The sequence below is a fragment of the Dermacentor silvarum genome, chromosome 6, assembly GCF_013339745.2.
Source record: "Dermacentor silvarum isolate Dsil-2018 chromosome 6, BIME_Dsil_1.4, whole genome shotgun sequence".
In the NCBI taxonomy this organism is placed as follows: domain Eukaryota; kingdom Metazoa; phylum Arthropoda; class Arachnida; order Ixodida; family Ixodidae; genus Dermacentor; species Dermacentor silvarum.
In genome coordinates this window covers 98,626,771-98,651,808 of record NC_051159.1, presented here as the reverse complement: position 1 = coordinate 98,651,808, position 25,038 = coordinate 98,626,771, and the positions used below count along the sequence as shown (strand labels likewise).

The following is a 25,038-nucleotide window of genomic DNA, read 5'->3' as shown; positions in this document are numbered from 1 at the left end:
TTTCAGACTCCCGTTTACCCTCCCATAGAACTCCGTGTATACCCATACCACTAACAGTGTAGCCACGTGAGACGAAATACTGGTTATAATGCGGCTTCCGCGGGAAAATCTCGCCGACAAGGGCGGCAGCGAGCACACTTCTCAGCAAGGTGCGTGCTCCCGGCCGGCGTATTCATTATTCAATGCAATAACTCTCGTTAAATGAAACTGAAAGGAACTCAAAAAACAGAATGGGACACCCCACCTATGTCAGTATCCTTGTTAGCTGAAACAAAACAGGACAATGTGTGTGTATGTTTGCTAACTGTGTTCCTTAAAAGTCAGTATCCTTGTTAACTGAAACAAACAAAAGAAGGACCATGTGTCCGTGTATATTTGCAAACTGTGTGTATTACTAAAACAATCAAAAATGAAACTGGGCACCCCACCTAAGTCGGTATCCTCGTTACCTGAAACAAGCAAAAAAAGAAAGGCTTGTTCGTGTATATTTACTAACAGTATTCATTACTAAAACAATGAAAAATGAAACTGAGCACCCCACCTAAGTCAGTATCCTCGTCACCTGCAACAACAACAAAAAAAAAAAAAGATGTGTGTGCGTGTGAAAAATGTGTGTTTATTACAACTTAGTGTAACGCATCTCAATTTGCAAAATGTATAAGCTGCTACCGCATGTATTCAAAAAATACATCTAAAGCTTCAGGACCTGTGGTCCTGTCAAAACCTAAAGAAATAATTTTTTTTATTTTAATGTTCTTTTAAGAAATCTGCATTACATTCACACCATCCATGTAATGCAGATTTCTTAAAAAATAATGTCAAGCTTCCAGAGCAAGTACGACAAAATCGCTCTACAAATTTACCAAGCAAAAGCCTTTTCACTGTTCTTGCACATGAATGTGGCTAGTCGATCTAATAAAATCTTGTAATCAATTTCTTTTGGTATCTAGCATTGACAGATCTTCACATATATGGGCAACATATGCGCTGATAAACAGTGTCGGTATTGAACAGGTCAAATGTGAGCAAAGAGAACACTAATTTTCATTAGGCTACGGTAACATGGCAGAAGCCTCACAGATTTATAGCTCTAACGAAAAACATCCTGCTGCTTATATTAAACTTTATTCTTAAATCTTGAGTAGCTTGCTATGCCTAGGATGTCATTGTACCCAGGCTTTCAAGTTGACAAATTAAGGCTAAATGCTGGTAACTGGACAACAGAGTTCCCTCAGCCATTAACACTGTCTGCTACACTGCTGTGAAATTGCACCTGAAATTACAACAAAATACGCTAGGTATAAAAGATGGGCATGTCACAGCTGTGTTAAAGGGACACTAAAGTGAAATAAAAAGTCAAGCTAAAGTGATAGAGCAATGCTCTAGAATGTCTAAGGCGTCAATATAATCGCGAACAGAGCTTTAGTAATCGAGAAATTGAGGTAAATGTAGGACATGATAAGACTCCCCAGGGACATTCCAGTAATTACCCGATGACAAAGGCACTCCTCAAAAAAAAGTATGTCACTAGTACTCAACCACTCGTATTAAAAAGATTGTTCCATTGGATTATAAGACAGAAGAAAATGCTATTTGTCTACTTCTATTAGATTCATAGAAAAAAATACCTTTTTGGCGATACACTTGATAACGACGCGGGCAGTCAAAAGATTTCGTCTTCGCTCGACTCTGCGCCGCGCTCGCTTTCGAGTTTCAGAAATTCGTTATCGCGTAGTACTGCACTCCCCATAGGGGAAAATCTTTTCCTTCCTCCATGACTGCGCTGGTGTTGCTGGCTTGCTAAACTCGCACTTGAATTTGCTAGCAGCTTGAGAGTCGTGACGGCACGTCCAGACAGTGACCAGCTTTGTCACCCGATGTCGCATTGCAGGAGTCCTCGCTGCTTTCGCGCTTGGAAGAGCCGGTGTCGAGGCCGCCATCGTAGCAGGCAACGAAGCCGGCAGCGCGAGCCCTCAGCAGCATGTCACGCTCATTGGAGCTTAAATCACTAAAATCGAGCCCAGCATCGCAAGCCAATGTGTCGTTGTCAGGGTCGTCAACTAGTTGGTCCATTGCGACGAGCGTCGACAATCACTGTTGACAATTCGGCGCACGCTTTACCTTCTGCTATGGTGGCTATAGCCACCATACTTCTACTTTCAAACTGCCGTCGGCTCTGTCTTGGTTCTGTTTGTGGCCGCGCGTTTGCGCTCTTCGCAGAAAAAAAAAAAAAGCCGAAGCGCCGTCTGCGGGGGCCGTTTTACTCACAGGCGGCACAACGTCACGATATGGCCATGACGTCGCCACTCCTCGCTCGGGCGCGCAATTTGAATTGCGCTAGAGGTATCCGGACGCTTCAGACGCAATTTTCTCTTAAAATAAGTCTTTTCTTGGCACGAAACAAGCATTTCGAGGTTTCTGGTACCATATTTTAACAGTCCACGTTGAAATAATATTTGCCTTTAGTGTCCCTTTACATTAGCTACACCCACCCCCACCTCCACCCCTAACCTCATAACACCGGGCACAAATATATCTTACTCATTTTCTTTGCTGAAGAAGATTCAGCAGGAACTTCAAACTCGTGAGTCTCTGGATCAAGTCCTTCCTCTTCTAAAGCCTAAAAAGAAGACAGCAAGAGAACACTTCTATCAAACAGTTTTGACAAGCTTCACAAAAAACTAAAAAAGATTGGCATTAATAAATGCAAAGGCTGACAATACGCCGATACACCCATCACAGGAATCAATTGCAATAGACAAATAGACAAAAAATTATTCAGCGGCACAGGTTGCGAGTGTAAAGCAGAGTGGGCAAATGAAAAGTGTGTTGGAATTGGTAATATTACACCCAAAAAGCACACTGTAACTATAGAGGAATACTGAACAGTAAATAATGTCTCCCAAGCACCCCTTCACTTGGAAGGAAATTTAACTCCTGCGACTTGATGTATGCAACAGAAAGAGCAGGATTAGGTATGTCATACACTCGCTCATCTACATCTAGTATGACAGGGTGTTTGACCGGTTAACAATCTTCCAGAATGGAACATGAAACAGTTGTATTGCAGAAATAAGGGACACAGCCTTTCTCTGCACCCCCCCCCCCCCCCCATCTACAAATCTCAGAAACTCAAATGCAAAAATACACAAATTCTGTGGCGACAGATGTTAAAATAAGAAAGGAGGGGAGTTAAACCTTATTTTTCTTGCCCTACAATATTCATACCCATGTTGAATTAGTGTTGAAAACAGACCCATTAAACTAGTGAATAGTGCTTCGTCGTGTCTACTTGTGTTCCATCAATACTAAAGATGTTTTATGTAAGCTATGGAAGGAAGCTAAGTGTTGCCACATATATCTACATATCTTTTTTTTGCACTGTTGGCCTGCACCCGGTTTAATCACACACGCTAAGAACAGCTGCAAAAGACTTGAGAGCAGCAACATGAGGAATAAGTGAAAAAAACCACCACAGCGGTACAGGCACGGAAAGCACAGGAGCACAAAATTTGAATTCATGCTGTTTTTACGGAATTGCTTAAGCATCTGCGCGGGCATAATTTTTTTAACGGTGTGGTTATTTTGTATGCTAAGTCTTTATTATCGCGGTTTGTGAATTTGTAACTGATTTTTCTTTCAGGTGCCTGATCATTACGCAGACAATAAAAAAAAATTGAAAAATTCGTTTGCCTAGAACTGCCACAGCGGTACTACATTCATCATCGCTCACCCACCCTTACCAACAATTCACCTACAAAAAAAATAGTAAATCGAAATAAAATCTGCAAATTACATATAACTGCTGCTCTGGTTGAAAATTACCGTTACCATATAGATCTGGGTGAACAACTCTTGCAATATCTGCAAGTCGTGCTCAAAGAAATATCTGAACACGAAATACCCGAAGTAGCGCTTCACGAAGAACTCCGTTCTGCGCATGCATTCCGCGTAGGCGCTAACGAAACGTGGCATTTTCTTTCCCATCTGCTCGCGTGTTCGTGCACGCTCGTTCTAGTATAACGAAAGCAAAAGTGACGAAAGTGCCATTATGCGCGCGTGGAAAGCAATCCAGCTGCAGCCACTCATACGAGAAAGAAAACAAAAAGAAATAGCAGCTCGGCACGATCAATTGCATAGACTGCAGTTATTACAACCACATCTTTAAGTCAACGTATTCTACCGCTAAACGATCCTCTCTTCGAACAAAAACTAGCTTCCAAACAACGCTCAAGCACGTAAATGTTACCCACAGCAGCTAAACACGCACAAGTTACGACGGCAGCGCAGGACGCTATGCGAAGCGAGGTAGGCCTACTGCCTACTAGGAAGTAGCAGGGTTTTGAGGAAGCCCTAAGTGGTTACCTTTGAAAGACGCTCAATCAATGCAGTTTTACTGCCGCTCTTGTCCAACTCGCGTCCTTCAAGTTCGGCCCTTAGCTGAACAACTTTGAGCTCGCCAATTTTCCTCTTCACGGTCGCACCTCCATCCCCAGCGGACGCCATTTTCGAATGAAGAAGAATCTACGAATGCCACGGGAAACGGGATGACCGGATATTGCTGTAGTAATACAATTAGCAAAAAAAGAAGAAAAACTGTCGAAAGCTTTGACGCAGTAGTGGACTACTTTATGGTTACTTGCACACTTAAAAATGTTAACAAGGAGCTAATTATACAACTATAAAGTATAAATAAAACAACAAATACCATGGAGGAAGGAAACCCCAGGAGAGGCCCTGGCCAGCACGAACGTATTGGAGAAGGTGTGGCGGAAGTCACGTGATGTTTTTCGCAAAGGAGCACTGGGATATGTACCCCAAGTGTCAACGTTGCCATGACAACCGCGCTCCTGAAGCTTTCGCTGCTGCTCTCGGTCTCTGAAAAGTGAGATAAGATTTTTCCGCCGGTGTCTTTCCCGCAGCACCTTTTGTTCGCGACAAAAGCTGACTTTGGAGTGTGGTGTGTGAGCTTGAAAGTTGTGTTTTGGGTATGTGAGTGTGAGTGTCGTCCAGCAACAGATGCACTCAAGCAATCACGGCGCGGGTCTTCGTTGTCTTCTTCAACGTGCCACGGAAAAACACAGGAGCGCGTCTGCTTCACTAAAGCTGCTACAGAAGTTTTGTAGGCTTTGTTTTGACGCGCGTCAGGAGCACACACTTCCAGCGGCTCGTAATAATGTAAGTTCAAAGTTCGCGCCCATCTGCTCCGGCGAGCTGCAGAACCCCTGATTGGAGGCGCAAGGAGAGGTGGCACACCGACATGGCTGCACTTCCGGCTTCAAAAAAGTGACGTCAGGGCCTCTCCTGTTTTGTTTCCTTCCTCCATGACAAATACAGAGAAAATGAATAGACAAATGAGAAATATTTCCGAACTTCCGCCTTTCTTTAGGAAAGGGGCAATCCCCTCTCCGAAGCATCCGCCGTATCCATCTAGCATAGCGCGCATGTTGCGAGCACGATCTATGGTCCACGACCTCCTCTATAAACTTCCGACCTGCTCACTGACGCCACCCCTACGGCGGCGCGCGGGCCTAAAAACTGTTGCGTAGAGACCGAAAGTGCCGCCAGGTGCCGCCTGAACTAACCCCCACATTTGGACAATTGAACATTTGGTCCTGCACTGCGCGAGCCTCACACCAGCGCCCATAGATGGCACCACGCTACCGCTAGCGCTCGGCTTCTCCCCCCGCATTCCAGCTGGCGGTGACCAAGTCAACCAGGTGGCCACAACCAAGAGTCGGCTGCGGGAGTGGTGGGCCATAGTGCGCGCACATTAACGGCCAAACTTTGCGTGTGCTTGATATTGATATTGACAGTGTGTGTGAATGCGTTTGTGACTCTGCGTATGTGTGCATGCAGCTTATATTTGTTAACTACTAAGGCCAGGGCGTCGCTACTTTTTCACGGCGATGCCCACCCGTTACAAAGGGCGAGGCCAATAAATCCAATCCAATCCAATCCAACAGCAGACGATGCGACGTAGCGCACGTTGAGCGCACGGCGGTCCTGGCGCAATGCTGTGCAGTCTATTCTGTTTGTTTTTCGTGTTTCAAGATTGACGGATTCACGGAGTTTAACGTCTCAAAGCAACTGTCTGGCCATGAGAAGGACCGTAGTAGAGGGCTCCGAAATAATGTTGACTACCTGACCCAATTGCACGAGCGATTTTGCAGCGGGATCGAACGTGTAGGTAACAACAACAAACAAACAAACAAAAATAATATACAGCGCATGGCATGGAGAATGCAATCCTTATATTCATTTCCTTGCTTCATTTCGTGCAGCGCCGCCTCGTTGGCTGCTGCCAACATCCATTGACTAGTTGATACAACTAGCCCATGGGGTAATTCGTGCATGGACTAGTTGGTACATTGATATAGAAACTCGAGTTTCTGCAGCGCGAATGAACAGAACATATATATAAACGACGTACACGGTCATTCGCCTAAGTCGTTTACCTTTATGACCTGTTAATTCCCTCTGCATAAGCTCGAGTTTCAAGATTACCTTTATCATGCTGCCCACACGGGAAAATAAAAGCGAGCGGAAGGAACGGTCGTACTTTACGCGTCGGGGCCTATAGTAATAGCGACCTTCTAAGGATGAAAGTGTGCAACATAACTATCGGCGTACCGCTACGTTGCTACATCGACTATTCGCGCCTACAATATTTTTGAAATGATCCCTAACACGGTTTTTAGTTCTCACGGTTACGGCCACCGCTCGAGCTTCGCTGGCATTGCCGCGATATCGCATCGGCACTGCTCCCGCGCGTTCATCATTGCTTCTGCTGCATAGTCTTAAGAATATGCTTCAAATAAAAGCGTCAGGAGAGAAACTGCAGCTCTTGCGAGCACTATGCTGATCCATGGGAATGTTGTGTATACGAACTGCCAAGCTTAAATAATTTAGTACGACTAATTTTGATACTCTACCCATAAAAACCTTGTGCAGAGAAACTTTTCCTTTTCATCAGATTTCCATTTTGAAAAGGACATGCATTTTGGCTGTCTGTCCGCCACATTATACCATCATCCTTTTTTTTTTTTTTTTTCACTAATTTTTACATGTCACAGGGAAACTCGCGGAACGATATCCCAGTCGCGATTCTTGACCGCCGCCGGCTCGACTTGCAGATAGCGACGCAACAGTACACCATTTCCGGGAAACGGTGTTACTGCTACCGTACCTTAATGCTGTTGTTGACTGTGCAGTTGCTAAGTGACACATGATCAACTCCGAATGTCACAAAGGCAAGCGCCTACCACACCAACCGAAGAAGCTGACCACGCTGAGCACATGCGGCCACAGCACTCATTGCGAAGTGATGGGGGTAAGTGGTGGCGCCACGGCATGCGGCGGCAGTTTGGCGAAATAAAAAAAACAAGACAAGCAAAAGCAAATCTGGCGTCAGGGGGAGCGTCGGCATGAGCAGGTCGGAAGTTTATAGAGGAGGTCGTGCTATGGTCCTATGGTACGATAGTCGATAGCATGAGAAACTTGCACGGTGGTACGCGAGTGACGAGAGCGTGAGGTCTTCAAGCACCGCTAGCCTATAAAGTTCACGAACGTAGAGGACTGAACCGTAACACAGACAAGTATAACATAAGAAATTTGTAGTGGCTCCTCTTCTGCATCTGAGCTAGGATGCAACTTTTCGCCTTGACTGCAAGACTGACCAATTTAAGGTGAGAGAGCAGTCCGGACTGGACATGAAGGAGCTCGTCGACATCGTCGAAGGCTTCTTGCCTTGACTTTTCCTTGTTTTTCCTTTGTTTTCCAGGTTAGCGGCGGCTCCACAACGATTACTGCCGCCTGCTGCCGTTGTGTTTAGAGACCTGCACACTACGGCCCAGCTTGGGTAAGTCGCGATGCTGCTTTGCGCGAAGTCGCAGTGCTTAATTCCAATACTGTTGGAAATGAATTGACGCAGTGCGGAGCCGCTTAAAAAGAAGAAACGACTCGACCCGGCCATTCTGCGTATGAGGGAAGAACGGAAGAAGCGAAGGATCGAAAGGGGTATCCGCCAGCTCAAGAAGCATGCCAAGAAGTACAAACCAATCGAAGAGGCGGAGGTCGCCCCAAAACTGCAAAAGGAGCTAGGGTAAGTGTTCAGTGGCTGAATGCACCGTCATTTCGACAGGCCGCTTTAATTAGTGATGTCGACGGGTTCCTCACGTGACGAGCCTTGTAGCTTTGAGTAAATTTAACTACAGGGATCTGTTCATCTGTGAAACGCCTTTACCGTGGTGCTGCAAAGTTCTAGGTAGTATATAGGCAACCAACGCCGTTGAGGCAACATAGAGGCCATGTAACGTGCAGTTTATTTGACGCGCCCGCTGTGACAGTAAATCACATCGCTTCCGAAAGTCGCTAACCTACCATAGAACCCCTTTGACAAGTTTTTTAGAGGACCGTGGAAAATGAACATATCATTAATTAGATTAGACAAATTTGTCTAATCTGCTAATTAGACAAAAACCTTATTCGAAGTTGAATAGGAAGCCTGAAAGCCACTCAGTAAAGCTTGTTATTACTGCCTGGTGGTTATGTAAATTGTCATGCACTTTTTTGGAGCAGTCGTAGCCATGAATCACACAAAATGAAGCTTTTAATTTTCATCTGGCACTTGGGTCAAACCTTCGATAATACCAGGCACTTTTTAAACACTCGCAGCTCTTTTTCGGTTTCCATGCAGCCCTGTATGTCGAAGTAACCGTGCGATGTATCAAAGGTTGTCCGTGAATGTGTGTGGGACAAGTCCTTGTGATTTCATCCAGCTCCTCTTGGTGTTCCACCTTTTTGAGGCGTGTTGATGTCAGTGACTATGTGAACACCACGGTGGCGACTTTTCTGCAACTCGCAACAGGTTCTGCAAAGTGGCCGTCCTTTAGCAGCGGTTAATATAGGTGCTGTCGTGGTAGTGCACCATCACAGTTGTTGGACGTAAAAAATGGGAGCAGAAACCCAAATCTCTGGAGACTAAATGTGACCAGTGCTTTAGACTCTAAAGAGGCAAGAACTTGCAAATTGCATTTTTGCTAATGGTTCGCAAGAACTTGTATGTGCAACTTTATCAATCTTACCTAATTTAAGAGTTTTCATTTCGCTACAGTATTTCTCAAATATAGTTTGCTCCACACTGCTGCCTTGACTTCTTTAATAATGCACTCAGGCCAGTGGAATTTCATCACTGTTGCCACAGTTCGTTTGCTGTTTAAGGCATTGTACGCTGCCATGTATATCTTTGTTCCTCCATGTTCTGAGTTTGTGTTCACCAGTTCTCACTTGTCATTCAATTTCCTGCTTTCACTCAGGGGTTACTCATGGTCATGGACAATCGCTCAGTGGCTGGTGTCATGAGCTGTCATAGACACAGCATAATAGAGGGCGCTCGAAAACTGCAAGAGAGAAAGAGGGATCTTTCATGTGAAATTTAAAACTCCCTGCTGTGCATGCAGTGGAGTAATGTTTCGCTTACATGTTCATGGCAACATTGTCTACAAAATTGTGAACATTTTATACTGTGGTCAAAAAGTGTTAAGTGCTGCCCAAAACGGTGGCAGCTGGCCCTACATTGACGACTCCAAACAGTGCATGAGGACATGACATTTTACACATTGCAGGCTGGAGCTTGAATTGTGGGTGAGGACACACAGCTTTCTTTCCAAGCAGCTTCTCTTAAGCACTGAAACATGATGGTACTAGCGACATACACAGCAATAACTGTGTTTTAGAATCTATGACAGTAACGCATTTCACTACCGACACTGCAGATTAAGGCGTAGGGCGCCGCCTGTCCTGGAGCACGAGACATGTCAGCTGCGAGAGGCGATGCAGCGTGCCTGGAGCATATACTGCATGCGGAAGCATCACAGCGAATCTGCCATGCTGGAACGCATAGTGGCCACACAGCAGAAGGCTCTGGAGATGCTGAAGGAAGCCTCCGAAGAGTTGTACAATGCAGCTGTGCAGGTGAGCACTGTCGCGATGCAAAGGTCACATGACCAAGTTGGTCACTATGATTGAAAAACAATTGTTTTGGATGAGTCGCCCGCTGTTTGATTTTTTCAGCTTCGCCACTTGGGTTGCAAAGCTGCTAAACGAACTAGTGGCATAGGAAACAGGATGTTGGTATACGCTGATGCTTAATTTATATGACGATGGTGATGCAAGCAGATGTGAACAGTATCTATCACAAGACATTTCAGTGTGGTGCAAGCAAGTTATCATTACCAGTTTTAACATCGTTTGAGACGCGCCTTGGCTGCCAGTTTGTCATACGACCTTTGTCAATCGCGGTGCGGATGCTGCCCAAGGCTGAATGAAGCTTAGGCAAGTTAACGACTCATGATCAAATAAGAACAGTGTGTGAAGGGCTGTAGAGGACGCACTGAAAGAGCCAGGTGAGCACTATCTATTTACTGGGTATGTGCAATGTTGATAAAGCTTTTGATGAAACTACTAAAGGTAATTGATTATATTTTAGTAATTTCTCAGTTACTTTCGTAAGGCAGTCACTGGTCACTGTAAACAGTTACATTTTTGAGTGAAGCAATTGTAATAGTAATCAGTTACTTTGTTTCTGCAACATGTACAAGTGTGGGCCCTTCATTTGCTTTTCTTATTCTAGCACCGGCTTCTGTAGCAGAGCCTATGCCATGTATACTATTTACTCGCATAATGGATGCACTTTGTTTGTACTTCCAAAAAGAATTCTTGCTAAGTTTGTGATTACGGGGAATAAATTCAAGTGAAATTTTTCGCACAGAATTTTTACTGCTGCAATGAACATGCAATAAATTGAAGCCCTCTACTTTGATTCAGTTTTTAAGTGCATCCACTATGCAAGTAAATATGGTTTGTTGACACGCTCTACAAATGTGTTGGACACTAGTTTTGCTTTACAAGTTTGAAACTGCAAGCACAACATTTTAAACACAATACAAGAAGTTATACAAAGACAAGGAACACATTTCTGGTGCATTTTTGGTGTAGCATTGCCCACATAGGCAGGTCCACTTATGCTACATCAAAAGTACATTAGAAATGTGTTGCATGTTGTTGCTGTTTAAAGATTCGGGATTCTAAACATTACTTTCATACTAATTTTTTTTAAAGGAGCCCTGAACCAACCCTCAGGATTGGTGAAATAACATAGCCCGCATGTAGCATACGCTGCTGTGCGTACGACAGTTTTGCTGTCGTACGTGGAGCTTCGCAAGCAGAGCGCGAAGTCACCTGAGTACAAACGCTCTCATTTTCAACATAAGCCATGATCCTCACTCTTCTCTGTGTGTTTTATTTCTTAATAAAACACATTACAATACGTGGCTGCTATTGGCCGCTGCGGTCGGCTACACCACGGCTGCCGCCGGGTGGCACCATGAGTCCACTGGCTAAGCGCACTGCGGCTAGCTGAGGACAAACGCGTTTGGTTTGCACTTAGCATGTTGTAGGCACCCAAATCGGAAGTCGTGGTGTCTACGTTAACATCCAAAATAAAACTTGAACTGCGTGCCACGATGACATTTCAAAGGCGGAGCGTTGTGTCCACGCCCCACCTCGCCATAGCCTTCGCAGTGCAAGGCAGTGAAGAAGGAACGGGAGCACAGCAGAGGTCCCGTTTGATTGCCAATAACTCTTCCTCTGCTGAACGCATTGAAGTACTTTTTGCGGCAAAGTATTTCTGAAATAGCCTATTTTCACTTCAAGTATCTTTCTCCACTTCGATAAAAAATTTGTTCAGGGAGGCTTTAGTGTAAATTCTGAGCACATTGGAGCTGTTTTTACTAAAGTTGATCTCTGTGAGATTCATACAGCGCAGCCCAGTATGAAATGGTATGCTTTATTAGCATTCCAGCAAACTGGGAGCTGTAACCCTACCTGCCAATTGCTATTGTATAGATAATCTACCGTGTGCTACAACCTTTTCTTTAACCACAATAACAACATAGCTGTCTTTACCGTGTGTTCGCACCTGAATGAGTATCACGAAGCGGTACGTACATCTGTGGCTGAGATTTGTTAAGCAGTGTTTTCATTGTGTCCATCATGCATACATCTGTGCAAAATTAATTTGTTTTTGCTGTCCCTCTCTCTTTTTATAGGCTGACAATGGCTTGTTTCCTGCTCAGTTCAAGGCAGTAGTTTCTACTCCTCCAATTGAGAATTATGAACCACCTGATGGAAAATATGTCGACACTACAAAGAAGTGGAGACCCTAAAGTGGGCAGCTGCTTGTTGAAATAGATGTACTTCAGTAAATATAGTTATCTCCTGCATTTTGTATCCATTGCAGCTATTACTCACAGTGGTGGCTTAGTGGCTGCGGCACTCTGCTGCTGAGCACATGGTCACGAGTTCGATTGCTGTGACCACCTTTCAACAGGAGTGGTATGCAAAAACATAAATGTGTGCACATTAAGACACCACAGGCGACCAAAATTGATCTGAAGTCGTTCAATACGGCACATCTCGCACAAGCATTGGTTTGAAATATTAAACCCAGTTGATTATCATCACCACTGCAGCTGCCAAAAAAAATAGTAGCAAGGTGCTCATGCATAATTATATTGGACCCTTCTGACATTGCAGTGTAGTCTAATCGTCTATTATGACTGCACATGGTCACGAGTTCGATTGCTGTGACCACCTTTCAACAGGAGTGGTATGCAAAAACATAATGTGTGCACATTAGAAACCACAGGCGACCAAAATTAATCTGAAGTCGTTCAATACGGCACATCTCGCACAAGCGTTGGTTTGAAATATTAAACCCAGTCGATTATCATCACCAGTGCGGCTGCTAAAAATAGTAGCAAGGTGCTCATGCATAATTATATTGGACCCTTCTGACATTGCAATGTAGTCTAATCGTCTACTATTATGACTGTGAAAATGCCTTCCTGTGGTCAATATTGGGCAATGCTTTGTGGTATGTTGCTTTGGGCATAGTGGGGAAAAATATTTTATTATATATTAAACTTCAAGTAGGCATTGCAGCAACAGCACTGACTCAAACAAATGTAGCCAAGAATAATTCACATCAGTCTCTCAGCATGGCCTCCAAAATTGGTCCAGTTCACACCAGCAAAAAGCATACCACAAGACAATCCAGTTACTCTCACCAACTTTCTGCACACTGGTTCCCACCAAATGGAAGCAAACGCACAGTCTTTTCCTTTCAGCCACTTCGCCACAACGCTAAGCTGAAGACAGAGTCGGTCTCACAGGCTCGTAGCGCACTATACTGCCTGTCGTCTAGCTGTGGACGTCATGTTGTGGACCTTGCGAAGGTGTCTGGAGGCGCCATGCATACTCGCAAATGCCTGCGGGCAGACGAGACACGAAAATGGCCGCACCACAATGTGTGCCCGCTCGTGGGCCCACCGGCCTGAATGGGTCTTGAAGCTGGCTCCACACTGCTTGCAAATGTATGGCGTCGGTGCTGCTGGCTGCTCGGTTCCACCCACATCATCAGTGCAACCTGGCCAAAGAAGAGCTTTGCATCTATCATTTACAGTTTCTCCACACACGGGACGAAAGTTTCTGGGCATTTTTTAAAGGCTGGTGTGGTTCCCCGAGGCCAAGAATGTTTAACTGCTGGTGTAATAGAGACAAGGGAAAGGTAATGAAGGAAACTGCTCCTACAAATTAAGATTTCATTTAGACATCTAGTTTGTGTGTGTGGTGTGTAAGTGACCTGCACAGCGTGTGTCATTCTGTAATTCATCTACTCTGCATTGCAATAGCAATCACAGTTAAACCTTAATATAACGAACTTCAATATAATGAAATTCTCAATATAATGAAATATTTAACGTTTCATATCCACTTGTCCATACAACACCATGTATTTAGAAGTGTGTTTATACGGGATTTCAATATAAAGAAATTTCACTGCCGCCGCAAAGGAACACCGAGACAATGGAAACTTCCACGGACGCAGATGGTCAAATGATTGAATTAAAGCGGCTGCTTGCTCACGCACCTCTCAAATCGTGCACAGCGTGACTACAGCGACCGCCGAAGAGGAGCAGCGTCTCGTTCCGTATAAAGTCCAAGTGCGATAAGATCCTATCGCGCCCCGCATATTGAGCTTTAGGTGCGAGTGAAAGCGTGCGAGGGTGAGACAAGAAAGATGACAGTTTCACGAGTGCGGCGTTCCCGCACGAGCAGAGCAAAGGGAACTAGGGGGGGGGAGCTCGCTCGCTGTAATACGATCAAGTGCGTGCGAGGGGGTGGGGTTGAATGGAGTGGCAGTGATGGAAGTGCTGCTCCAAAAGAGAAATGCTGCTACATGCTGCTCCAAACTGTCACTTTTGTTAGTAACTGCTCCGACTGCTACAAAACAGCTCTGGGAAATTCGATCTCATACTGATTACCAACTGCTGCTGTGGCAACTGTGATAGATGACTGATTATGTTTACATTGTGATGCTGTGATGCTTAGCTCTATTGGCTTTGATCCCATTTATGCAACAAGAACTGGCATTTTAAATGTAGTATAGCTCATTTAGCTATATTTTCGAGCTTGACATGCAGACTGTTTTGGTGAAATGTAAAAGGGACTGAGATTACTTCGATCTCGTACTGATTATCAACTGCTGCTCTGGCAACGGTTATATGTGATATAGGTGATTATAATGTGGTGCTCAGCTTTACCGGTTTGATCTCATTTCTGCCACAAGTACTGGTATCTTTAAATACATATATAGCTCATTTTACTGTGCGTTCGATAACCATCCATCTTCTTAAATGTGTTTTTCTTGCAATTTGCGTTTTTCATTGTATGTGCAATTTTTTATAAAAAATATTAATGTTTTATGAGAGGCTTCAGTGACGCTTACAACTTCAGGCGTCGTATGGCATATTTTGCCATCTGCTCTGAGAACACCAACAGCTGATCCAAACTAGCATTTTTTCTGCTCCATAATCTGCTCCAAAAAGTAAAATGTTGCTTCCATTACTGGAGTGGGGATAAGTTGGCGCGCATCTCGGCCGTGGCTGCACATTGGCTGTAAGCGCGGCCGAGCGCATACGCAGCCGCACAGCCTGCTTTAGAGGCAATATGCCGCGTGTGCAAAGAGTGGGCGTGCCGAGACGGCGTGGCATAATATAAGCTGTCTTCCTGCGCGTTTAGTGTTGGAGGTTACGTTGTCTTGAGTTTCGGAGAGCCGTTGAAGCGAAAGGCTGACGAAGCATTCGCTCCTCGCTGCCAGCGCTTTTCGTGATAGCGTCGTCCCAGTGTGGGAGACACTATGAGCCGCGAGGGCGGAGTAGATGCGAAAGCATGCCTGGCTTCGCTTAATTCGTACCGTCGATGTGAAGATATCGTCTTCGTGGCCTGCAACCGTATCATTCGTCGCCGACTCCCAAATTCATCAAAATGAATTGTTTTCTCATTCAAATTAGCTTTTTTTCAATTGCCTGACAATTCGGAAAGTTCTGCAGTTCCTTTCTCTGTAAGAAAAATTTATCGGCGACTGCACTTATTTGCATAAAAGATCAAACTTCAATACAAGGAAATTTTGATATAACGAAGCAAATTGCCGATTTTACCGACTTCGTTATATTGCAGTTTAAGTGTATATGAAAACTCCAGGACATCTGTGCTACTGCCATGAGGCTCCGTATAAAGTCCAGTGCAATAAGATCCTATTGCATGCTGTAGGTGCGAGGGTAAGCCAAGAAGGATAACTTATCTGCATCCAATGTTGGAGGTGACGTGATAAAACAAGTGCGAGGTGTGAAAGGGAGGGGGGGGGCGAACGCAACCCTCCATACGCACGGCTGTGCACTGCCTGCACCCTATCTTGCAGGTAATCTCCGCCAGGTTCAAAAGGTTGGCGAGTTTGTATGTCTGGTGCGAGACAGCACTAGGTGCTGTATTCGAGCACGCGTATTGCGGGAGGTTGCATAATCTCAAATTTCGGAGACACGTTGAAGAGAGGCATTAGGAGCGTTCACTCACCTCTGTTAGCTCACTTGGTCACCCCAGCATTGCGAGAGTGAGTGTTCACGGTCATCAAACAAAATCTGTTCATGTTTGCCTGCGCACGCGCGACTTTCATGCTTGCTTATTTAATTAGTAAGAGAATGCTTATTGCAATTTATGTGGCCGATACATTTATAAACCTTACTTCATGTAGTTGTGTAATACTTTGCTTTCGCTATCAATGCTTTGCCTTTCAGGTGAAACAGACTTTTTTTTTTTTTTTTGCTATTCAATGCTTCTTCGGTGTGCACCAACTGGCCCACTTGATCACACTTTAATGTACGCATACGAACACAAACAACATGTAAGAAACCACATCAGCATTGATGCATATAGATTGCCTGAGCATCTTATGTCCCAATGAGAAAGCCAGATGGAGCTAGAAGAACGGAGAACAAAAAGTCCACCATCGATCCTAACTCGAACATATTTGAATGCAATACTTACCCAAGATATAATCTTCACCGTCACCACCATCTCCAGATGTTTGCTGCCCTATGCCTCCACTGTTCTTTGCTGCTGGGGAAAAAAAGAAAGTTGAGAATAAGTCAGCATTACCATACCTATAACTCTCAACTTTCATGGCTCATAAAGCTAAATCTTTATACATGATGGCAGCACATGGTGCTCACATTAGCAAACACAGGCAAGAAATTGGCAGTTTCACTCAATGGGTGCAGAATTGACAGGAATAGCAAGGTTTAGTGTTGCACTTGAGCTCCTTGACGGTGTTCTAATAATACACGGGCACTGCACGTTGGTGCAACGTAGCACGCAAGGCAACTGCTGCTGCGCAGCAGCAACAGTGCCCTAGCAATTACCAGGCGTATCACAACATTGGCGTCACGAAAAGCGCTAACAGCAGTATTGCAGGAGTTGCACCTCTACGTGCACGAGATGAGACCGACGAGAAACCGGCAGCATTTGTCAGCGCCCCAAGAAAGAATGAGATAGCTCTAGCTTGACGTTTGCTGTCCATTCCTCTCAGACTAGAGTATGCAGACAGCTCGGCAGTAATGCTAGTGGGCATGCGACAATGTTCACGCCAGCAACTAAACTATGCTGCTAAACCGATTGAGCAGAAGCGTGATGGTGTGCCCATTCGGCTCCCTCATTTTCGCAACCAAGCGCATGGTGCATCTCGCATGTTTAAGGAAGTGCAAACCATCCGCGCACAGGCCGATAGGAACAGCACGGCCACGGCAGTGACACTGATGGTGCAGCATGCCTTGGATGTCCGTATAATTAAAAAGAAACAACAGCTAGTACAGTTATGAGCAATAAGACCTACACAGTGTTTTGCACAGAAGTATACGTACTACAAAACATTAGCTGGACACAAACAATTTGCACATTTGTCCACAGCCTGCCAGCATGTTCTTTCAAGTCAATCTTTTCATTTTATTGCTGGCGTGGTGACATGATCATCATCATTACTAGGGAGCTACTATGACAACAATACAGAAATGATGTGAGCTTAGTTGGAAATTGTGTCTATAACAGCTATTTTTGTAAAATCAGCTAGTATTTTCATTGTCGCCAGCTTCCCAAAAAGCATTGCCCTCGGTTCCATCGAGCGCATTTTAGACTCCGGTTTTCTTGAAACCGGACTTCACTAAGTTGTCCTTAAACAGCACTTAACCAGTCACACCGTACAAGGCACCACCCGATATACCAAACCGGCCTTGTGCCCCGCATTGGCAGACTGGCACATGTAACGTAAAATGTGCAAGTAAAATTTATTTCTATAGAAACCTGGGTAATAAAGTATGAGTGTGCAAATTACACGAGGGTGCAAATTACATTAGTAAATATGGCGATGGAAGTCTCAAAGGGAGAAGCAGCTTGACCCACCAGTCTTCCGTGCGCCTTTTAAATGTATGCGGAGAAAATGACGCTTCGCAGCCGATGAAGTGCTGAACGCCTGCGGGCACGTTTCTGATGGACATGGAAAGGGTCGTTCCCCAGTGTGAGTGCGGTTGTGGGCAATAAGGTTAGACCTGCATAGGACAGACACAATTTTGTGAACAATGAAACGCATGATCAACGTCTACTGCTCAGAAGTTTGAAACTAAAGAGGGGGGTTTTTTTAGTTTGCCCTGAGAACTCGCCTTAGTGGGCTACACGAACCCCTGCATCATTTTGCTGTAGCACCCATAATAGCTCCAGGATAACTTTGAGACATAATATTGAATAAATGAATTGATCAAGCAATCAATCGGATTATGCAGAAGCTAATATAATAATAATATAATATAATATAATAATATAATAAGTTTGGACTGGTGAAGCATTTTCGAAATTCAATTGTCATACACTTACCAGAGAAGGGTTGAAAGTGTTTTCCTTGTCTCCTTTTCTACCAATTCTAATAATCACCCCTTTATCTCTGACAACCACTGCAATGTATTTACCAGTCAAATGTATACTTTTTGTATATGTACAGCTATGTAGATAGATGCCTTCATATCCAGTTCACATTGCCCTGATTACAATACTAGTATTTTTCCTCAGCTGTCTGGCATTTTATTTCACTATGCATCTGTCACTAACACTTTTTATTTCATATTTCTTCTGTACTGTCGACAAGCACCAATTTTGTTATGCACCCTTGCAGTTCTTTTGCATGTTGCCAGTTGCCATGTAGCACCTCAGACCCTGTCCACCTTTTAGGTGGCTTTTTGTTTGTGACCTCAGTACCACCGCATTTTATTGGTTTTCAAATAAATAGTTCCGTCAATGTGAAATAATGAAGGCCAAACTTGCCTTTCCTAAATTTCACACCAATACCTTGGCATGGATACGCCACAAATTTAAAAGTATATCTTCTCTTATTTGACGCAGCTTTGGTACAAAAAATTTTCCTGGAACTTGCTAGGTTGAATGGTTCCTTCAGAATGGAACTCAGTCCTAGTCTACTGATAAACAATCACAGAGATCTGAGCAGGCGCTGTCGACAGCAATATCCAGGATATCACAGTGAGTTGGTGCATGAACTACAGGGCGACACTGCCACCCATCTTTCATTTTTGAGTCTTTTTCTGGCTTACCAAGCTTCCTCTACCAAGGTCGGTTTGCTACGGCGCAAACGTAATTTACTAATACGTCTTAACATAATGTTCCTCTTCAGTGTCCCTTTGAGAACTGAGGACATGCAGAATACAAAGTTTGTACACTATGTTAAGGCTTGGGATGCATCAGAACGCCATCCCTTCAAATACTCGACTAAGAGACCGTGCTTATCTAATTGACTAACCCTCTTCCTCCTGTGTGCAGTCGGGATACCCCAGTCACAAATGTGATAATTTTATCGTGCTTTTTTTAAAAATCTATATCCTTTGTCACTGTGCAATATACATTGGTTGAAAATCAGTTCCCGTGTCCTGTCCTTGCACTGTTAACTGTATTGTGTTGTCACGCCAACAAGCCAAGCTAACAACCATTTTGGGAGGAGCCTCACCTAATGCCAAAGTTGAGGCCGCAAGTAAGGCATCGAAATGGCCGTTCACCAGTGTGCACGCGTTCATGCCGTTTTAAGGCCATGGGGTTGAAGAAGCGCTTGCCACACAGCATGCACGGGAACTTTCGTTCCTCCTCGTGACTGAAGCGGTGCTCGGCTAGGGTGGCATGCTGCAGGTAGCCTTTGCCACAGACCTCACAGACGTAAGGAGCTTTTATTCCGTGACCCGATTTGTGGGCCCGCATCTCCTTGTAGCTGCAAGAGGGGCACGAGGAGTTTGTCAGCTGGATCAGTCATCAAATCAAGGTGTCTTAACCCTGCTCTTTCAAACTATTTGGTGAGCGAGGCCTGTCTTGGCAGTGTTTCAATAAGGGCATAATGTCAGGCCTGCCAACTTTTAAAATGAAAAACTGCGAGTAGAGACAAAGGAAAAAAAAAAGATAGTTTAGTAAAAACTTAGGATGATGACTGTTTATTAAAAATGAGTGGACTTTGTACTGTTGGAACGTTCTGACTTGGCATTATGCTCTGTACAGTAGAATCTCGTTGATACAATCTTCACGGGAACTGAAAAATAAAATGTATCCGAAAATCGCGTTATCCACAATACTTCGCTCCTATAAGCCACTGGCCGGAATAAGAACAAAAAGCGTATTATCCCAAAAAACGAATCATGCATAATCGTATCAATGAGATTCCACTGTAGTCAGGTGGAATGGGCAGCAGAAATGTTAAATTTACTGATTACATATGCATGCAATGGCACTCAAAATTTCGGCTGCCATTATAGCACATTGGTTCTACCGAGTGCATCGCAGTGCTGTAGGTAGGCCTGAAAAATCGAGCTCTGAAATATTTGTCGATGACTATCTATTCTTCTGTGATAACTCTTGCCCTAAACAGGATGCAAATCAAAAATAGTATAGTACTAGTGTCGTTACAACAATCATAAGCACGCTCTAAATATCTGGCACCCTGTGATAAAAATTGTAAATGCTGGAGATACGAAATGTAAATGAGCACCCATGTAAAGGATTCCAAGTGGTGAAAAATAGAGGAGTACCGACACACATTTTACAAGCTTTAAAAAACCATTGGTGTTGTAGCTTGAAGCACACTGTCTGTTCCACTCATACCACTGTATGCACCACAATAAGGTATGCGCACAGCTACACAGCTGGAATGCTAGTGTTTGCGTGCACTATGCTCATGCCAGCAGCGGAATGCACAACACTGCCCTGGCTTCGCTACCAAACCAATTGAGCAGGCTGCAAGGGTGCATCCACTTGGCTTCATTGTTTTTGCAGTCAAACGCACTGTGCATCTCTAGAAACCATCTAACCCTCCAGGTGTGAGCCACACGATACCAGGACAGCAATAGGTGACCCGTAAAGGGAGCAATCTCAGGGAATTGTGGGGCGCACCGTCTGCTAGCAGCTTCCGGTTCGACGGACGACGCGGCGGCATGGCCGGTGCGCATGTTTTTCTATGCGGTTTCAACTGTCAGTCGTGCGAAGCTTTCCGTCCGATTTGTCGACCAGCAATGTCGTACCATTCGTGCAGCTGATTTCAGTGGGCTTCACTGCAACACAGAATGTGGGAGAGCCAGCTTAAAAGACCAAGCTTACACCAAGTTCACGCTGGGCGCGACGATGACGAGCCAAGAAAGGCAAGGATACGCTTTTATTCATAAACTAACTCTGGTTTTCGTTTTGGCAGCCTTTTTTGTTTTTGCCAGGTTTAGCTCTACGACAATTGCCCCTGCTTGCGCACACCGTCTGCCTGCAGGTCAGTCAGACAGATGAAAAAGCTATCTTTATCCAATAATTTATCAAGCAATATAGAAGCATTAGAAAATTTGGTGCTGAGGTGATGGCTATAGTAGCCTGGTAAATACTGCCCTGTGATCGTCGCTGCAACCGATATCGTCAGTATAACGGCGTAGCTAGCGTAATTAGAAAATAAAGTGCTGAAATGGCATTTCTTGGTCGAAACTCGAGGTTCATTTCAAGTGGTACGTATATAGTTAGAAGTTTTCGCTTTTTTTGTCAACAAGATGGGTAAATGGCCGTATCGCCGACATATTACGACTGCGCATTACCTCTATCTGTGTTCAAGGAACTAAGGTGGGCTAGTTGGTTACAAGTATTATGTATGTATCTCGCTGTGTCCCATTTAAATTTGTGCCGTAAAACCATGTTTCATATATATGTGCATGCGAGTACTGAAATAGTCATTGTTGCTTGAGTCAATGTTAGAGAAAGAAATATCTTGAGGAATCATTCCGTGTAGGCCCTTACACAGCTCATTGCTGCCTGATAAGTGGCACTGTACGTTAATTTTCTTTTTGTTCACTGATGGCTCAGTTTTAGAAGTGCCAGCCATGCCTCTGATGCTTGTGCACAGCTGACTCGGCAAGAGATGCTGCAAGGGAATAGTTACATGAGTTTACCTTTAATGCTTGAACTTGAGCAGCCAACGGCTGAACAGTCGACCATGGTTTTGCTAGGCACTTGCAACCGGGTAATATTCGAGTGTGTCAAAGCCGAACTACAGGCGCATCAATAGGCTTCAACGGCGAAGTGGTGGCGGCGGCTGCGCTTCCTCGAACCGGAAACAGCGAGCAGACGGCGCATTCCAGAATCCCTCGCTCTTTTACGGGTCACCTATTATGGGGACGTCGCCGTCAACACTGCGAATGTACTTCGAGAGTCCATATAATTGCTGTCGCAATAATACTTAAAACCATTACAAACACGCAACGTAGTTGGGGAGTGAGCACGAGATCCCCACTCACGTCATGAACGACTTCTTGCAGACAGAACACTTGAAAGGCTTCTCAGGCTGCGCATGCATCATCATGTGCTGCTCCAGGGTATCCTGGCGAGTGAAATGGGTGTCACATTTGGGGCAGGGAAGCAGTGCCCCCTGGCCACCCTCGTGTGTCTGCAGGTGTCTTGCCAGGGAACCCTGGTCCATGTAGTGTGCATCACACAGGTGGCATGACAGTCGCTGGCGCGCATGCATGGTACAGTGCCTCTTAAAGCTTGACCCCACGAATGTCTCGAAAGAGCAGTCGGAGCATGTGAGCTTGGTCCGTGGGCCCTCCTCCTCCGAATCCTCCTCAGATTCACGGAGTTTGTCTCCTTCCACCATCTCCACTGCAGCGAGCAGAAAAGGCACACACAGGTTTGCCGGTGGCAGGTGGTGACCTTCTTTCACTATGTATCATGGTGATGCTTCACTACCACCATCACCTACTCATCTGTGTCAAAGTACGCAGTTCGGTAGGTGATGGTGGAAGTGAAGTGTCACTGTGACCACACAATATCTACTGATAGCTGAAACCAAGGGCAGTATCTTTCTTTTGTTTTAATTATCAAATCTGAAACTATGTGCTCAGCCTGTATTCAAGCCGCCAGCTGTACCACAACCTTCATGCACTCCATGCCATGGTTGGCTACTGTGAACAGGAAAGCCATGACAACGAACAATATAAAATGTAACAGTGAGAATCTGGTGTAAGACAGCTTCTTAATATCATACGAACACTTTGCAACTAGTGCTTGTGGGGGTCTCGTATCTCACAGGAGTACCGACCTGTGGGGTTTGGGCGATACGAGTCCCGCCACATGTTGCAAGAGAGAAAGTTCAGTTTCAAAGCCCGTTTTGCCACTGATGCATTTTTTTTTTTTTTGGGGGGGGGGGGGGGGGTCAGCTTGCATTTCGGAAAGCTTTTATTTTTATTTTCCAACCAAAATTACCTTATCATCTTATTGTCGGGTACTGGCCTACAGTTGAGGCCCGCCTAGATGTGTCACTGACAGAAACTGAAATACATATATGTTAAAAAAAAATTATGAGAACAGCAATTATGCACGTGTACTTGAAAGTGGGATGACATGTTGTAGCACAGTCACAGACTTAACATAGTGTAGACCCAAAACTCGCAAGCGTACCACACAATAGTTAACATTGATATGCACTAGAGCAACAGCTGTGCACCAGAACTGTGTACCACTAAAGTTATTACACTACCCGCCATGGTTGCTCAGTGGCTATGGTGTTGGGCTGCTGAGCATGAGGTCGCGGGATCATATCCCGGCTACAGCAGCCGCATTTCGATGGGGGCGAAATGCGAAAACACCCGTGTACTTCGATTTAGGTGCACGTTAAAGAACCCCAGGTGGTCCAAATTTCCGGAGTCCCCCACTACGGCGTGCCTCATAATCAGATCGTGGTTCTGGCACGTAAAACCCTATTATTAATTAAAATTATTACGCTAATTACCTTTGCATATAATGTTGTTGGAGTGATTGGTGGTGCCATTAGTGTCAGGATCGATAGTGGCGCCTACAACAGCGTCACTGGTATCCATGCTGTCAGATTCGTATGTCCCTGCAAAGTTGGAATTTGTCAAAAACATGTGTTCATGGAGTGTTTTCAATTACACTGCTTCTTTTTATGGAAATTTGACACCTAACATTAGAGGACATTAAGCTAGTGTGATGTTTCTAGAGCTGTGCTTGCTGACACTGTGAAATGCAGAATTAACCCTTATTCAATTTTATTAAACTTACCAAAGCTGCATTTGACAAGTCGTGGATTTCTAAAGACGATCTTATTCAGCAACTGCAACATAGTCCTCTCAAACCAACAGCCATTTTTTTTTTTCCCTGTCATACTGAATTGGGTGAAACTGGCACGCAGTGGTGTGTACAAACCAATGACACTGGAGAAAATACATAAATTGAAAAAAGAATTGTGAAATCTGGCCTCGGGTCATCTGTTGCGAGTCCAGATGTTATTCAGGAAAGGTTCAAACAAGTAAACGTTGCTGTCATATATATATATATATATATATATATATATATATATATATATATATATATATATGAAAAGCACATTGTGGCACTTGTGAGTGAGTGAGTGAGTGAGTGAGTGAAATAACTTTTATTACAGGTGGCACTTTTATTGTGGCACTTGTGTGCTGCATTATTCTCCCAGTCTACATGTGGCAATGCAAAAATCTCTGACAAAGCATAATGTTATTCAACGATTCTTTAAAAATGTGTATAATTAAATTGCCTAACTAACTGCACTTCAATTTATGGTCTGAGTAACTCAAGTCGAGTGAGAACAAGCGGTTGACGTTACCGTGAAACAACTTGGGCCGTATTCTGAAACGTTCTCCTAGGTGAAATCAGCGTGCGCGCTGATTGGCTGGTTGAGCAAAATTGAATGACGTCGGGCTCAACCACCCAATCAGCTCATCCAATTTTGCTAAAACAGCCAATCGGCGCACGCCTGAAATCGAAAAAAGAAATTTCGCCTAGGCGAACGTTTCAGAATACGGCCCCTTATTGCACACCATCAGCTAGTTCGCGCTACAGTGACGCATTCGCGCGAAAGTGAACCGCCTGTTTTGCTCACTGGCTATTCGATGAGCATCGCTTGACGAAAGTTGGCGATCTTCCAGCTTCCAAGTTTGTTGCCACTTTCGCTCGCTCCTTTAGTGGCCTTGAACCAAAGGGTGTCCGCAGGTGGAAGTTGCGGTGCATTCACGTCTCAGGACCCTC

General features: G+C 44.6%; 3 protein-coding genes across 14 annotated transcripts in view; 1 reads left to right on the top strand and 2 right to left on the bottom strand.

The window, feature by feature from the left end:
- The window catches only part of LOC119455752 (SAFB-like transcription modulator), a 31,298-nt gene extending 26,769 nt beyond the window's left edge, over positions 1-4,529 (bottom strand). For 2 of the 9 annotated variants that reach the window (XM_037717190.2, XM_037717194.2), the window contains exons 1-4: positions 4,366-4,529; positions 2,542-2,620; positions 542-562; positions 429-449 (exon numbers count right to left, since the gene is read on the bottom strand). In XM_037717190.2, the coding sequence (XP_037573118.1) occupies positions 429-449; positions 542-562; positions 2,542-2,620; positions 4,366-4,506 (262 nt within the window). In that variant the 5' untranslated portion in view covers positions 4,507-4,529. Of the gene's footprint in view, positions 1-244; positions 266-428; positions 450-541; positions 563-2,541; positions 2,621-4,365 lie in introns of all 9 variants that reach the window. The other 7 variants (XM_037717193.2, XM_037717196.2, XM_037717195.2 and 4 more) reach the window with 5 other exon arrangements.
- Positions 4,530-7,475: 2,946 nt separating this feature from the next.
- On the top strand, positions 7,476-12,284 carry LOC119455751 (39S ribosomal protein L40, mitochondrial). Its single transcript, XM_037717185.2, has 5 exons — positions 7,476-7,688; positions 7,784-7,861; positions 7,934-8,104; positions 9,777-9,975; positions 12,111-12,284. The coding sequence occupies exons 1-5, from the start codon at positions 7,648-7,650 to the stop codon at positions 12,225-12,227; spliced, it is 606 nt and encodes a 201-aa protein (XP_037573113.1). The 5' UTR covers positions 7,476-7,647; the 3' UTR covers positions 12,228-12,284.
- A 668-nt stretch (positions 12,285-12,952) lies between these two features.
- LOC119455746 (oocyte zinc finger protein XlCOF28) overlaps positions 12,953-25,038 on the bottom strand; it is a 54,334-nt gene continuing 42,248 nt past the window's right edge. For 2 of the 4 annotated variants that reach the window (XM_049669234.1, XM_049669235.1), the window contains exons 7-12: positions 23,750-23,857; positions 22,257-22,620; positions 19,460-19,714; positions 17,854-17,999; positions 16,447-16,518; positions 12,953-13,489 (exon numbers count right to left, since the gene is read on the bottom strand). In XM_049669234.1, coding sequence (XP_049525191.1) covers positions 13,248-13,489; positions 16,447-16,518; positions 17,854-17,999; positions 19,460-19,714; positions 22,257-22,620; positions 23,750-23,857 — 1,187 coding nt within the window. In that variant the 3' untranslated portion in view covers positions 12,953-13,247. The remainder of the gene's footprint in view (positions 13,490-16,446; positions 16,519-17,853; positions 18,000-19,459; positions 19,715-22,256; positions 22,621-23,749; positions 23,858-25,038) is intronic. The other 2 variants (XM_049669236.1, XM_049669237.1) reach the window with 2 other exon arrangements.

What these genes read in the sequence shown, in the direction of transcription:
- LOC119455751 (XM_037717185.2), top strand. Translation starts at nt 7,648, where the DNA reads ATGCAACTTTTCGCCTTGACTGCAAGACTGACCAATTTAAG. An exon ending in AAACTGCAAAAGGAGCTAGG is followed by an intron (nt 8,105 to 9,776) that starts GTAAGTGTTCAG and finishes CCGACACTGCAG; the next exon opens with ATTAAGGCGTAGGGCGCCGC. An exon ending in TGTACAATGCAGCTGTGCAG is followed by an intron (nt 9,976 to 12,110) that starts GTGAGCACTGTC and finishes CTCTTTTTATAG; the next exon opens with GCTGACAATGGCTTGTTTCC.